Source organism: Canis aureus, chromosome 25, assembly GCF_053574225.1.
Source record: "Canis aureus isolate CA01 chromosome 25, VMU_Caureus_v.1.0, whole genome shotgun sequence".
NCBI lineage: Eukaryota > Metazoa > Chordata > Mammalia > Carnivora > Canidae > Canis > Canis aureus.
In genome coordinates, this window is record NC_135635.1 from 45296211 (window position 1) to 45311615 (window position 15405).

The following is a 15405-nucleotide window of genomic DNA, read 5'->3' on the forward strand; positions in this document are numbered from 1 at the left end:
TTGGGCAGGTGGGTTGCCCTACTGCCTCCTAAGCAGGCCTCACTCCGAGTCTTTGCTCATGTTTGCTGGAATGGGGAGCACATCTTCTAGTGCCTGTAACTTCCATTATAATCTACCATGAGATTGAGTACATGGTATATGTATGAATGAATGATTGGAACCTTATATTTGAAGGAAACAAACATGCAGGCATAACACACACCCACCCACACACACAGAAACACCCCATACTCCTGAATGTAGTTGGAGGTAACCCCTGGCATCTCTCTTTACTGGCACCTGGCAAAGGGTGAAGGGCCTAGAGAAGATAAACCTCAATCTGAGGGGAGAGCATTAAGATACGGAAGCAATAGTCCTTGCTTCTCTCTGGAGCCAGCATCTGCTAGGCAACCCAGCCGGCCTGGTACTGGCAAGCCTGGCATGGAGCCCTTCTCCTTTCAGAGGAAGCCAAATGTCCTGACAGGATGAGTCAGTGGGAGAATGGAACCAGAGAGTGAGTCACTTTGGGAGGAGAGGCTAAAGGATCTTCTCTGCTCAAAGATATTTTAATCTTGGTAGGTTTTTCCCATTTCTCTTGTTTAGATATAAGTTTGGGACATGTGATTGCAGTGATGTGATGTGGAAAGCTTTCCCCTGAATGTCCAGGGTATTGCATACTGGAACATTCTTGCAATAAAGTGAGGGGTTGGCTTTGGAGCCAGGCAAACTGGGTTCTAATCACAGCACTTCCCAGAAGCACCCGGGGACTTTGAATGGGTGCTGGAGTCTCTTGAAGCCTAGTTTTTGTCATTTTCTAAATGAAGATTTTTGTGAGTGTCAGATGAGATCACATATTCATTTACTCCACAAGAATTTAGGTACCTATTGTGTGTCTGGTATGTTGTTGGGTGTGGGGTACATGGAGGTGAATGCTGCCCTCTGGGGTCCAAGATGCTGGCCACTGTGAGGAGACCCGTTCCTGTAGTATCTGTAGACAGGAAGTGCTCAGCCAAGACAATGATTACAATGACCATTACCATCTCTTTGGTTTCCTATAAACCAGCTCATCCCTTTGCACTGCATTTTCTTCTATAAAATGTGGAGCTGAGTTAATTTCAAAGAGGAAGGCCCCCAGACTCTCATCTTAAGCTGAAGTTTTAGAGTCGGTAAAATGCAAATGGAGGGACCCCTGGAAGGGGCAGCATCAAGGCCTTCGGTGTGGGGATGGAATTAAGATCAAAATGATCATAATAGATTGACATGGTGAGCTGAAGCAAACAGGAAAACGTTGGGGTCTGATATTTTGGCTCCCAAACTCAATTGTTCAAAGACACAATTGGGAAGAGCAGACTTGAGAACAGTCCACATGAAAACGGTCCAGGTATATGTTTTATTCTTATATGATCAGGGCTGCTGAAACTATGGCACCATCCCAAGCTGCATTCATAGATGGGTAGCACTTAGTATGTAGGCTAGGGGAAGAGAAAAAAGATCAGCAAGAGCTAATATTTTGGAGTTGTTGTAGACCAAGAGACCTACATACCTGATATCATTTAAGCAGAGCTTGTTGAATCTCCACAGTAACCCCACAGGGTTGGTTTTGTTGGCATTATCACTTTATAGATGTGAACACTGAAGCCTACATAATGGATTACAAGGGATACTTTGCCCAGGGCTCATAATGAACAGCTGTAGGACCGAGGCAAGAAGATGTATTGTCAGGTGGTCATGTAGAGAGGGATTGTGGGTCACTTGTTGGTGTAGAACTCAGACAGTGGGTGGATGCTATGGGTTCAGCAGAGAGCTGTTTAGAACTAGAACTCATCAAGAGGTCTGGTGTTCGTCATCCCTATAAGCATTCAATCAGAGGCTGGAGGTCTGTCAGCGATGTTGGAGGGGGAGTTTTGGCATTGGAAGGGACTGGCCAGATGACTTGTGAGTCTCCATCTACAGAAAAGTAATGATGATGGAACCCACGTAATCTTTACTAATGCCCTCTGACAAGAACCACTGTAAAACTGTGCGAGCAATGAGGTAATATAGGGGAAGCAAACACAAGGGTAGGTGTGACCTGAGTGAAAGCATGGCATACTGCAGTGACAGGATCCATAACTCCTGGGGGCAGAGGTTCTCATGGGTTTCCTTTGTGACTGCTTGTTCCAGTCCCTCTCTCCTGTGCCTTCCCCAAGTCTTTCTCCTTTCTTCTTCCACACCACCTAAAATGGAAACCCAATCATGTGTGTGAAGGTTTCAAAGTCCCTTGCCTGTTGGTGAGCCATGTGTGTGTGGAGGGTCCTTGTTATATTGAGGGCACAAAATCGGGGAAGTGGCTTCTCTGGTGGAATTTTTAGAGGGAGAAGTGGTCAGCTCAATTGTACACTCCCTCCTTTTCTCTGTAGTATGTCCAGGACATACTTGTCTCATGTCTACTATGGACCAGAACTGTGCTGAGGCTGCAGATTCAAAGGTGATGAAGTTGTGCCCCCATGTTCCCTCCATGCAAGGAGACAGGGAAACGAGCAAACTAGTAACATAGTAGGTTGAATGCTGGAATAGAGGCACACCCAGGGCCCTGGGGCAGCACATGGGAGGGGCACTTACCCAGATATCACCTGGCTGGGTTTTGATGGTGTCATCCTTGTAAAAATTCAGGCAGGTACTGGTTTTGGTCCTCAACCTGCCACATGCCATATTGTGGGCAAGTTCCTTAACTTTTTGGAGTCTCTGTCTCTCCACCTATTAGATGGGGGAAAATACTACTTTCTTCTCAGGATTTCTGTGAAAATCAAATTGAATGAATTAATTTAGGGAAACCAGCCTAACATAGTGTCTGGCTTAATACAGGAAAGTTCTCTTGCAAGGGTGAAGGATGGGGACAGAGATGCTGAACTTGACGTTCCTTGAGTCCCTTAGGCAGGGACTAAACCTGCTCACAGATTGGTGCTCACCTGAATATCATAATCCCAGGAATGGTTTCTTCAATACAAACTTTGGGACACCTTCTCTAGAGACTCTGTTTTGGTGAGCACAGGAAGGGGCTGCACCATAATCTGAGAAGTTGCTCAAATGATTCTGAGGCATAGGTAGGTTTGGAGACCTACTGAGAATATATATAAAAATGTGTGTGTGTGTGTGTGTGTGTGTGTCTGTGTGCGCGCGCGCGTGCACATGCATACGCATAGGTGCATTTTTCCCGAGAAAGGCCCCCATGTTTTCATCAGATTCTCAAAGTGCTTCATGATCCTACAAAAATTAAGAATTACTCTTGTGTGCTGTGGGCTCACTGGCACAGAAAGTGGTCTGGGAGATATGGGCTGAGGACATGAACCAGCCTTCAAGGCTACCACTGCTGGGCCCTCCTCCTCTCCTCATTCCCGAGATTCCCAGGAAACAGGAACAGGTGGTCGGTGGCCTGACTCTCTGGCAGGTAGGTAAGCCTCATCAGTTCTGTCTCCAGAGGTTCCTGAGATCCTTAGTTGTAACCGGTCTGAAAAGTTGACATGGAAATTGCTTCTGTCTGGTTCCTGTAAACGTAAAATCTGTTATGAATTACATCCGAGTGAAAGAGAGACAGAGATTGCGGTGTGTGTGCAGGAGAGCGAGCCCCTGCACGGTCTGAAAGCTTTTGCAATTTTTCCTAATTGACCCAATCTTTTCTGTAACAAGTCTTCTTTTTTCTTTTCTCCATCCCATCCTCCACTGCCTGCAGCTTCTGATTTCCAGGCAAGGCAAACAGGCACCAGGGCTGGGATGTTGTTATTCTGGAGGATTTTCAGGTGTATGATGGTAAAAGCAGGCAGGAAAGGAATGTTGGCTCTGTGTTTGGCAGCTAAGGGGACTTGTTTTTCAATATGCCTTCTGAGGTTAGGAGACTTGGACTTTTTGCCCAGTTTTCTGTATCCTTTGTATGTCTCCAAAGATGCTCCATGAACTGTGTGGTGGGAACTCTGACTTCCCCTGCAATGCCCTCAAGTTTATCACCAAAGGGACAGAACTTCACAGCTGCTTCTGGTCATTGTGGGTGAAACCCTGGTCACTTGAATTAAGTTCATGTTAGTTTGTAGCCTTTGGCGTCAACTTTAGGGCACCCATTCCTTGGTTGTCTCCTGTCAGAGCTGAGCACGTCAGCATGGGAGGTGATTTGCCTCATACAGAACCTCCTAGCATGCAGCTGTATTGAGAATAGGAAATAGTCCACGAGAGCTGTATCTCCCTGTGTAGCTTGTTCATTTGTGTGTTCATTCATGCCTTCATCACTTACCTCTTACTTGTCTTACCATGTGCCAGGCATCCCAGGCACTGGAAGTACAGTGAGGACCTGGGCTCAGTCTGGCTTTCCTGGGGCTTACCCTCTGGTGAGGAGGACAGGTGCAGAGGTGGCATGAAAAAGCAGATAATCTTGTTTTCTAGGCTGCTTTCTTCTTTGGTGGCTTGGTGGCTTCCTCTTCTCCACAAAATACTCATAGCACTAGGATCTTAATGGTGATGAATAATGGAAATCCCTGAAGATGCTTCTCATTCCATGGGTATTTGCTTTTAAGCTGGGGTTAAAGTCTTATGTAAAGGGATGGGGAGCTAAATTTTGGGTGGGGTGGAGGGGTATGTCTGGTGAGGCCCGAGGGCTAGGGGAGGTGAGCCTGCCCTTCTGGAAGCCCTGGGATCTCCCTCTGCAGTGGCTAATGCCACCTGGCTGGCTGTAGCTCATTCACCAGGCCCCTTGCCAAGCAGTGTGAAGGTACAGATGTCTCCACTGACACCCTCCAACTGGTCTCTCTGGTGTTTCTACCTCTCTGGTTTCATTACTCCCACTTTACCGCTGACAAGTCCCTCTCTATTTCTGCGTGTGGCTGGCAGGTGCAGCCGAGGGAAAAAGGGAGGGGGCAGGCAGGTCTTCCTCCCACCTGCAATACCTGCTCTGCATCCAGTTCCCAGCACTCTCTTACCTGTGAATCCACCTGCCGTCGGGGCTTTAGGGCCTCACCTGGATCCCTCGAGTGGCTGTCTGCAGGGCCGCCCCTCGGCCTGTCCGCTGGCTCTCACCTGCTGCCCTGCCTGGGGGCCCTGGGCAGAAGCTGCCATGTGGCTTTGGTCACCTTTCCTCGTGGGCCATGTCTTCCTCCTCCTGCCCCTGAGACCCGCCTAGATTTCACACAACATCATTGCCATCTTTGGAGCCTCGTGGAGAGAGCCCTGCAAACCCTCGCACGGCCTGCGCCTGCTCCTGCTCGTTTCCCAGTTTCCCAGCCGGGCCGGCGGTCGTTTCTGGCCACGGTCTGGCTCCTCTTTCGAGTGCCTTCCCCAGCCCCACCCTGTGAGGAGGCAGCGGCCAGATTCTGCTCCCCCTGCGGCCTGCGGTTTCGGGGAGGTTTCGGGGAGCCGTGTTGTGGGCCTCTCGCCTCCCGGGAAGCCTGCCCAGCGGGGCCGGATTAGGCTTGGGTGGTGCCAATAAAGGCCTCGGCTCCCTCCAGCGGGCCGGAGCGTGTAGCGGGGGAGGCCCAAGCCGGCCGCCGCGGGAGCTGCTGTCCTTCCCGCGCCTCCCGTCCCGTCTGCAGCTGCGGAGGGGTCGAATCAGGCTGTCGCTTTGTCACGGCCGCTAACCAGGCCCGCGAGTGCCCGCTCCTCTCCCTCGGGAGTGAGCCTCTGCGGAGAGCCAGACAGGTGTGGCCGCGGCCCCGGAGGGACCGCAGGCCGTGGGAGCGCGGCGCGGGCGGGCCGGGGCGCGGGGCAGCGAGAAAGTGCCGTCCGCCGCCCGCCCAGACGGAAGGTGGCCTCATTTATCTGTTGGTTTTTTTTTTAATCTGTTGGTTTTTAAAGGAATAAAGGAAGGAAGAGAAAGATGAAGAACTTTAGAGGTCAGAGTCTGAGACAGCCCGAGACCGACATGGGGACAGGAAGACTGTCAGAGAATGTACGCTGAGACGCAGTGAGCAGCAGACAGGGCGGGTGGGGGGGAGTGGAGGGGGGGTGGGGTGTCACGGGTTGAGAAGCACCGAGAGCAGGACACGGGGGGCGGGGGGGCCCACAGGAGCCAGTGGCGACATTGCTTATGGATTCATAGACCGCTGACTTGCTCACAATTTGTGCCTGAGATCTAGCACTTACCAGTCTCTAAAGTACAGTCTTGGGGCGCCTGGGTGGCTCAGCCGGTGAAGCATCTGCCTTCGGCTCAGGTCACGATCTCAGGGTCCTGGGATTGAGCTCTGTGGTCGGGGCTCTCTGCTCAGTGGGGAACCTGCTTCTCCTTCTCCTTCTGCCCCTCATCCCGCTCATGTTGTCTTTCTCTCTCAAATAATAAATAAAAGAAAAAAAGTCTAGTCTTAATGTAGATAACCATTTAATAATAGTAGAGTTTCTGGAGCAATTGTTGTGTGCCAAGTACTGTGCAAAGCCATTTATAAACATGAGGGGCTGTCACTATCCTCATTTTATACAAGAGGAGCAGGTTCTTGGAATAAGGCACATGGGGGCAGCCCGGTGGCTTAGCGGCTTAGCTCCGCCTTCAGCCCAGGGCATGATCCTGCAGACCTGGAATCGAGTCCCAAGTCGGGCTCCCTGCATGGAGCCTGCTTCTCCCTCTGCCTGTGTCTCTGCGCCTCTCTCTCTCTCTCTCTCTCTGTGTGTGTGTGTGTCTCATGAATAAATAAATAAAATCTTAAAAAAAAAAAAAAGAATAGGTCACATGGGCAGCAAGGAAGAGCGGAGACTCTGACCTCAGGTCTGTGGGACCCCAGTGCCCATCACTGGAAACATATGTGACGCTTCTTTCTTCTCTTCTGGGGACTGCACTTTCCATTTCATCCCACGCAGGCCTCTTTCCCCAGACTGGCTGTGAACACACGCCACCCCTCTTTCACCCTACATCTCTGCTATGACTCCGTGCTTCCTCGTTGCCAGCAGTCAGGTGCACGGACTCTCGGTCAAAGTGTGTCTTACCTTTGTGTACCACTGTGTGTTTTTAGAATCTTAGCCCGTGATTCTGTGAGCAGGTGTTATTTTCTACATCCTACCGAAGGAGAAACTGAGGCTCAGTGAGATTTTGGTGACTGCCTGGGGTCGCATGACACAGTTTTTAGGTGGTGGAGTCAAGGATGCAAATTCATAGAGTCAGAATTCAAATCCAGTGCCCTCCGGCCTAGCCACCTCTCTGAGGAGCTGTGTTCCTAATAGCAGCCACTCCATCGTGAGCCAAAGGAATGACCAGGGAACCAGAAAGTGATTTGCATTTGGAATTGAGATGGGGCCAGTGGTGGGTAGAGAGACGTTGAGGCGGTGAAGGATGAACTTCCCTCTGGACCTGGAGCCTCTTCCCAAGTGCAGCATCTGAGCAGTGGCTTCGTGGTTGGCCGCTGTGGTTTTCAGAAAGTCTGCCCCGTAACAGTGAAGTACTGACATGCCAGGTAAGCGTGAGGAGACTCAGAGTTTGGAGGGCACGTGTCAGGGACAGGCCTGCTGTCAGGCCAACGTGGAGTAAGCCAGATGTGGCCAAAAGGACCAGGAGCAGTATCCACACAGGGTAGGGTACATCCGTTTACCTTCCTTAACGAGAGATAGCTAAGAAAGTAAAGGCAGATTTCATGCCGATGCTACATTTCCTCACGGTTGCAGCAAAGGGCCTGAGGCTCTAAGGCCCTGTCCAGGATCTCGGAGCTGGATCTGCTGACCTCTCAGAGGGACTGAGCCATCCCATCTGCACAGTGACAGGGAGGGTGCCAGCGGAGGCGCCCCAGCCCAGCGGCCTCTCCTCGAAACCTTGGCTGGGTCCTTGGGAAAAGACAGCTATCAGAGAGAAGCCGACAGCCAACCAGAACAAGCAGCCTGTGTGTGAGTCTTTTCACTCAGAATTAAAACAAAACCCAAAAAACCTTATGATCAACCCAGTACATAGGGGCCACGTGGTGTAATGACTTATGTGCTCCCAGGGTTGCGTGAAGCTTCCCGAGGCCTGATAATCACTCTGCCCTTCAGCGTATCAGATGTTGTAAAATGTATCCACACAAACCACATCAAGTAGTATGTTTCTGCTATAATGAAGTTAGAGACAATGGTTGTATTTTTTTATAATGTTGAGTTTTATTAAGAATAAGTTATTCATTTTGGTCTTGCGATAGGAACTCTGTTGTATTGATAGATAACTCTGTGTGTTGAGCCACATTTGACTGGCTGACACAGTGTTAACTTTTATGAATGTTGAGTTAAATATCCATTTTGATTTTCCAGCATCTTCTGTGTTTTGGACCAAACCTACTTTTGTTTTTGTTTTTAATTTTCAGATGTTTCTGTGGAACAATTAAAAGCTTGTAGGGCACAGGCGTCAAGCCTCTTGTGCCCAGCAGATAGTCTCTTTTATCCCTTCCCACCTCCCATCCCCAGAGAGAAAGAGAGAAAGAAAGAGACTACTTCAGTGAATTGGTATTCACTTTCATGGCCTAAATTATACTAGGTTCTCAGTCCTCTGGTCTCCTCTTTGGTGGTGTTTTTATAACTGTAAAACAGAAGAATTGTTCCCTGAGAAATGTGAAAAATTTCTAAGTGTCCCGAACAGATGATATTAAATCAGTTACCTCAGCTCCTTTGGCAGAAGGAAGGATATAAATTCTAAATAGGATTGTATCAACCAGCTCAGATTTTCAGAAGTGAAGAGTAAAGATATGGGGAGGGCTGGCTCTTCTAGAGCCTCTGCCTAGGATCTTTGTGTGGCTCTGGTATAATGTAGACGCTAAATTCCTCCCCTCAAAAACAGACTTGTGCTGGGTGCCACTGTGACAGAGGCACCTTGCAGGCAGTGTGTGCCAGTGTTGTGCCCCAAAGGAGCAGAGGGAGGAATGCATGTGGGTGACAAGAGCTGAATCTGTACAAGGAGAGGAAGGGTGGAGAAAACCCCTCTAGGCTGAGGGGCCTGGCTCACCCACATAGGCAGGGAGGGTCCAGTCCATAGAAACGGGAAGATGTTCTGCTGTGTGGACACCATGGCTTCCTATTTAGAGGCCAAGGCTGGGCTCTAGCCATGCTGCCTAAGATGAGGGCACCAGGTCTAGCTTCCAAAGGGCCACTTCAAGGAGGGGCTGCTACCCAACTGGAAGACTCTATCCTCAAGTTGAGTGAGAACCTATAGGGAGAGGGAAAGGAAGGAACATTCAGCTATCCTCAACCACAGTGATTTACCTGACACAAGAAAAACTAAAATAAAGCATCATGAAATTGTGACAGGCCCCATTAACATGAAATATTCATTAAGAGCTCTAATAGCCAGTCATATTTAAAGAAGGAAAAAAAAACCCTCACAAAATGCCATGAAGAGATTTACTACAGGAAAAGAAAATATGGATCCCTCGAGGTCACTGATACAAGAGAACAAAGGAGGTACTGAAAGTGGCCGCCTTTGATCATGGTGAGAACCAGATCTTCAAGGTTGGGCAAAGCTCTTCCAAAACCCAGGAGAAGCATCTTTGGGATCATGCCTGGTGTTTCTCTATTAAGTGAGTAGCACATTCAACAGGACTTGCTCTTCATTAATGGAATGGAATCCCCTTTCTATACTAAAAATGAGATTATGTGAAATCTCAGGTTTATTTGAAAGAGGGAGGGCTTTTTTGTGCATAATGCATTACTATAAAATGACAGTGTCTTACTCCTTATTGCCTAATTAGTAATATTGCACTTCTGTGTGAAATGGTGTGTTTAAACATTGCCAATCGATTTAAACAAAAGACTTCAAAATACTGTAGGATGGAGCATGGTGAAACATTCCTGCCAGCCCTCACTCTCCTAGGGTAGGGTTTTTGTCACTTCAAGGTATGCCTGCACGATGGGAACCTAGCAGAAGAGGGGAAGCTTCCCAATCCCTGCCACACCTTCTGGCCGTTCTCTTTCCTTCATCCAGGGCTTAGCTGGTCCGAAGGCTGGTGTTTTTTTTTAATTAAAAATGTTCAGGGTAGTGCAGACCCAGTTGGACATTGGGCTCATCTGGGATCTATCATTCATTTATTTCCTTCTTCAGTACACACTTAGTGAGGACACCTATAAACTATGTGTTCTAGGTGTGGAAAACATAGAATGAATGTAAGATAGTTCCTTTCCTTGAGGAGGTCAGCCCAGTGGGAAAGTAGATATTTTTTGTGGAAGATTGAAATATAACCTGGTCGGCAAGGTGGATGGTAGAGAGATGAACAAGTTTCATGGCAGCCTTGGAAAGGGTGTATTAGTCAGAATGGCCTATCTGCTGTAACGAGTAACCCCCAACTCTCGGTGGCTTCACAGGATAAAGGTTTATTTCTTATAGCACAGTCCAACTTAGATAGGCAGGGTGGTGACAGGGGACATTCACGGGCCCCAGGTTCTGTTTTGAGGCTGTGCCATCCTCTTAGGCCTGGAAATTTTCTTCCAGATTCCCCGAATCTGGCTGGTAGATGAGAGATAAGAGAAGGGAGGGATAGTTGCACCCAAAGTTTTAAGGTTCAGGCCCAGAGGTGGTACTCATCATTTCCTGCATGTTCCATTGGCTTGAATGCAATTCTGGAAAATATGGTCTGCTTCTGCACTCACATGGAGGAGAAACAGGTTTGGTGAACATAGTGGCCTATGCACTGCAAGGAGCGACTTGTCCACCCTGGGGAAGTCAGAGCTGCTCCATGAGAGGTAAGTATTGAGTGCGTGTAGTTTGTATGGTGAGGATGTTGAGTGCTGGGTGCTGGGTCAGGAGGGAGCAGGAGCGTGAGATGAGCATTTCTAGGAAAGGAAGGAAGTTGGATATGTCTTCGGACAGAGCTGGAGTTAAGTATCAGCCCTCAACCAGCAATGATGTGGCCCTGAGCCCGGTCCCTGCATGTCCCAGGTGTCAGCTTCAGCCCTCATCCCGTGCCCTCTCCCAGATTGTGGTCACTCCCTAGGGACTTGTCTCAGTGTCTCCAGGGTCAGCTGCAGTCACTTTCTCTGACTGTGCCCTCCTCTCTGCTTCTGACAGACCCTCACATGGACCTGTTCCCCTTTGATATACAGATACGCATACACACTCCAGTTTCACACAAGGTTTTTATGAGTATATCAGCCTATATTCAGATTTTGGAAAGCTCAAGGGAGTCCACGTCATTGTAATGTGAATATTGAATGTTTGAAATTTCTGTGCTTAAAAAGCCTTCCAGACATTTTTGCCGACACAGGCCTTAGGGTTTTAATATATTTCTTGCCCTTTCTACTTCTCCCTCTCTCTATTTTTATTATGCGGAGCAGTTCAGCTCCATCTAGTGTATCCTAAACTCTGCTCAGAGCCTTCTGCTGCCTATCCACTGCTGTGCCTTCCCACAGGACGGGCCATTTGATGGGGGTCTGACCTATCTCCTTGGACAAGGGAAAAGGGGTGGTAGAGAGATTCATTTACCCATTGCTTTGAAGGCAGAAGCAGGTGGTGCAAATTTTTGTTTTAAGTAACTTTTTATTTGTTTTGTATACAGTTTCCCTTAATGGGAATGTTGCCACAAAAATTGCAAGGTTGTTGAGAGAAATAAGATGATATATGAAAATGTGTGGGATCCCTGCGTGGCGCAGCGGTTTAGTGCCTGCCTTTGGCCCAGGGCGTGATCCTGGAGACCCGGGATCGAATCCCACGTCGGGCTCCTGGTGCATGGAGCCTGCTTCTCCCTCTGCCTATGTCTCCGCCTCTCTCTCTCTCTGTGTGTGACTATCATAAATAAATAAAAATTAAAAAAAAATGAAAATGTGTAATAGGGTGCATGGCACATAGTAGATTCTCAATTAAAATGTGGCTGACTCCTTTCCCACCTGCCCTCTGACTCACCGGGTGTTAGAAGGCACAGAGCTGTGTGGTCAGTGACACTGAGTCTCAAGGGGAGAGCATGCAATGGGAAGAAGTGAGAGATGCAGCTGCAGACGGGGAGTGGGGCCAAATAGCTTCATGCTGTGCTTTTATCCACGGAGATGGGCCTTTATCCTCTGCACTCAGAAGTCAGAACTTAGCACATTAGATATAAATGGGAGGAGAACCCTTTCAAGTAGCTGTCTGTTTCAGCAGAAATCTTTTTACTGAGATTCACAAAGTGGCTCCAGGTAGGTTTAAATTTGTACAGCGCCTGCAGGAGATGCAGACATTGCTCTAGGACTCCTCACCTGCATTGGGGGTGGCCCGCAGCGGTCTCCTCACAGGCTTGCTGAGGCTTTCCGGCCCTGCCTGCAAGGCCCTGTGCAAACTTGTTACCCTGGGGAGCTGGTTTGCATGAGACTCTGAGGGGAGGTGGCTGAGGAAGTGGAGGGGTCCTTCCCTGCAGCAGGCCGGGCACCTTTGCTTCTCTTTACAGAAGTAGAGGAAGCGAGCCCCAGCAAGCCGAGCAGTTGACAGTGTTGGGCATGGGCCGAGGGGACCAAAGCCTTTTCTCCTGCCGGGTCCCCAGTGTCCCAGAGCTGCAGGGAGCCCAGGCCCACCAGGCAGAGGGCCTTCTCCCACCATGGCCTTGACAAGTCATTGGGCCATCCAGCCTCTGCCCCAACCCCTCTGGGGATGAAATCCATCTGAGGGATATCTGTCATCCTGAGAAAATTTTTCTTAGGGCTGCTTGCCTTTATCGTCTACCTGCTGTGTTTCATTTTGCCGTCTAGAGGGGAAAACCCATTCTCTCTTCCTTAGGACATCTTTGTTGGTGTCATAGACAGCAGCCAGGTGCCTCCTGGTCGTCTTCCCCAAGGCTACCCATCGTCTTCACGAGCATCCTCTTCCCCAGTCCTGGCCACCTCACCTGGACTCTGTGTTTGCCTTTAACTCACGATTACCCAGCTCTACCTGGCCCATGAGGAGGAGGCTGTTGCTTCCTGTTAAAGGCAGCTCATTTCCATCAGTATACGCTGAGATTACCTGCTGCCTCCCTTCTCCCTCTCTCCTTCTTGTCCTCCCCTCTCCCTCCTTGTCCTCTACTCTCCCTCCTCCTCCCCCTCTGCTTTCTCCTCCTCCTCCTTCCTCCTTGTCTCTCCCTCCTCCTCCCCCTCTGCTTTCTCCTCCTCCTCCTTCCTCCTTGTCTCTCCCTCCCTCCTCCACTCCCTCCTCCTCCTCCTTGTCCTCCCCTCTCTCCTCCCCTCACCCTTGTCCCCTCATCCTCTTCCTTATCCTTCCCTCCCTTCTCCTTCCACTCTGCCTCCTCCCCCTCCCTCTTCCTCTCCTCCTTGTCCTCCCCTCCTTTCTCCTTCCACATCACATTGTTTACTTGTGTTGAACGTTTAGGCAACTGGAATACCTCAGTCATTTTTCGTATGTGCTAGTAAACTCTGTTTTTCCCTTTCTGTCCGTGGACAGTTCCTTCTCTTGGAGACCTCCTGATAAATGTTTTTCCTGGACACACTTTGCCCCTTTTTAGGGTTCTTTGCCTGATTCTTTCCCCTCTCCCCTTTCCAGTTCTGTGATGGTCTCATTTTATGTCCCACTATGAATGCTGTGTTTCAGTGATTGGAAGAGTTTGGGGCCTCATCTATTTGATGAACTGTTTTTGCCCATGAACACTTGTGCTCCCTCTGACTGTCACATTTTCCCACGCAGGAACACCCATTTGCTAAGTCCCGACCCTGCTGTTGAACACGGTGGCAGTTGTCAGTGGGTTTCTTGCCCTCAGATTCATCAGGTTCTACCCTGCATCCTACACTGGAATGTCTGAAAATACCATCACTGGAGAAAGTAGGAGTACTTTCCAAACAAAGGTCCTGTGAGGACACTGGGGGACACTTTATTCCTAAGAGCAAACAGTGACTAGGATGTCTTTTTGGCTCTGATGCGATCTGGTAGAAAAATTTCAAGTTACCAAAATAGAGAATATGTCCTAATGTCTGGCAAATGGACCAAATACACTTCCCTTAATGGAAGAAGAGATGTGTGTATTTTTTTGAGTCACTGATAATAATAGTAGGGATGACAGTAATAGTCATTACGTGCCTGGCACTGTGCTCTGTGTTCTCGATACCTTTGTCGTTTAGTCCAGACAGAAACTCATGAGGAGTGGGTGTGTGATCTCAATGCCTTGGGATGTCCTCAGACCCGCCCTGATCACATGGCTGGAGAGCAGAGCCTGGGCGAGACCCTCCTTGTGGAAGCAGGGACTCATAACTAGGAAGTCATGTTCTCCCACAGGACAGTAGGGAGCAGAGTGCTTGGGTTCCTGGCTGTGCCACTGTTGCTGCCACTCTGGGCCTCAGTTTCTGCCGTGGTAAAGACGGGATTGGATTAGATGGGCTCAAGAGTGTTACCAGCTACGTATGTCTGTGGTTTGACATCTCTGCTATTTCAGAGCCAGCTTCCTTTGGGAAACATTGTTGTCACAAGAAAAAAAAATTGTCTTCTATCAAAATATTTTCTAGTCTTGGACAAAGTGAATGGTGTTAGTGCCACAGATAGGAAACCATTACTTCAGGAAATGGTAGTAGAGATGAGGGTAAGGGGGAAGGTGGATGGATTAGCATCCTACACTGAATAGGGACATAGTTCTTAGGGAGCCACAAGATCGTACATCTGATTCTGTACCCTGCAATTAAAGTCTGCTAGGGATAGTGTGTCCAACAGGAAAGAGTCTTCCTCTCGGCCCCAAACTCAGAAATGTGTGTGACAGGTCAAGAATGGTCCCCAAGCACCATTTAGCTCACATCTTCATTTTATGTCAGTGGAGTCCCAGCCCATTGGAGACAGAGACCTCTCAGCCATATGGCCCAAGGTCCCAGAGAGTTTAGATCAGGTGAGCTTCCTAGTCCATGCCCCCTGCTCCCCCAGGTGTACTGTCCCTGGTCATTATGTCTTCAAGGCTGGGGTAGAGCAGGGCTTTCTTTTGGAATATGGAACTTGTAAGACTCTTTCAGGCACTCTTCCAATAGCTCATCTTTCGGACTGGTTGCATGCAGGGTAGTTGGGACAAGGAGCCCAGAGCCCTCCTGTTGTTTCAGGAAGCCTTTCTTGTCCATCTACCCTGAATACCTGTGACCTGCCAGTTCACTCTACAGTTAACTACCTTCTTAGTAGGAGTGAACGAATCCAGGATTCTTTGCTAATTCTTAGGTGATGAACTGTGATATAATCCAGATTTCCTTGCTTAGATGTAGTGAAAGCCTAAATGAAGTTCCACTGGTAAGATCCATTGAGTTTTTCACTCACAAATAATTTATAGACAGTCACCAATTTTGAACTGCTCTTTTATTCATCGTTAAGTTGGTGTTTTAAATTTAGAAAATTGTAAATGGCATTTCCAGGATGGCCTGCCTAACCCATAACACAGCTGAAACACTCTATATTACCATGAATCATAATGGAAAATAATATTTTTGCAAATGAGGAGTATGGGATTGCCGTTACAGACTCCCGTTGTCTTAAACCACTTTTGGAAGGCTATCAGCAGTTTCAGCGAGAACATAAACACATCTGCACTGAAGTGTAAAACCAGGATGTCCAAT

General features: G+C 48.7%; 1 protein-coding gene across 40 annotated transcripts in view; it reads left to right on the plus strand.

The window, feature by feature from the left end:
* The window catches only part of CACNA1C (calcium voltage-gated channel subunit alpha1 C), a 746135-nt gene that overhangs the window by 215974 nt on the left and 514756 nt on the right, over nucleotides 1-15405 (plus strand). The window contains exon 3 of one of the 40 annotated variants that reach the window (XM_077871668.1): nucleotides 5794-5887. The exons of the other annotated variants lie outside the window; for them this stretch is intronic. Within the exon in view, the coding sequence (XP_077727794.1) occupies nucleotides 5794-5887 (94 nt within the window). The remainder of the gene's footprint in view (nucleotides 1-5793; nucleotides 5888-15405) is intronic. 40 annotated transcript variants of the gene reach the window in all.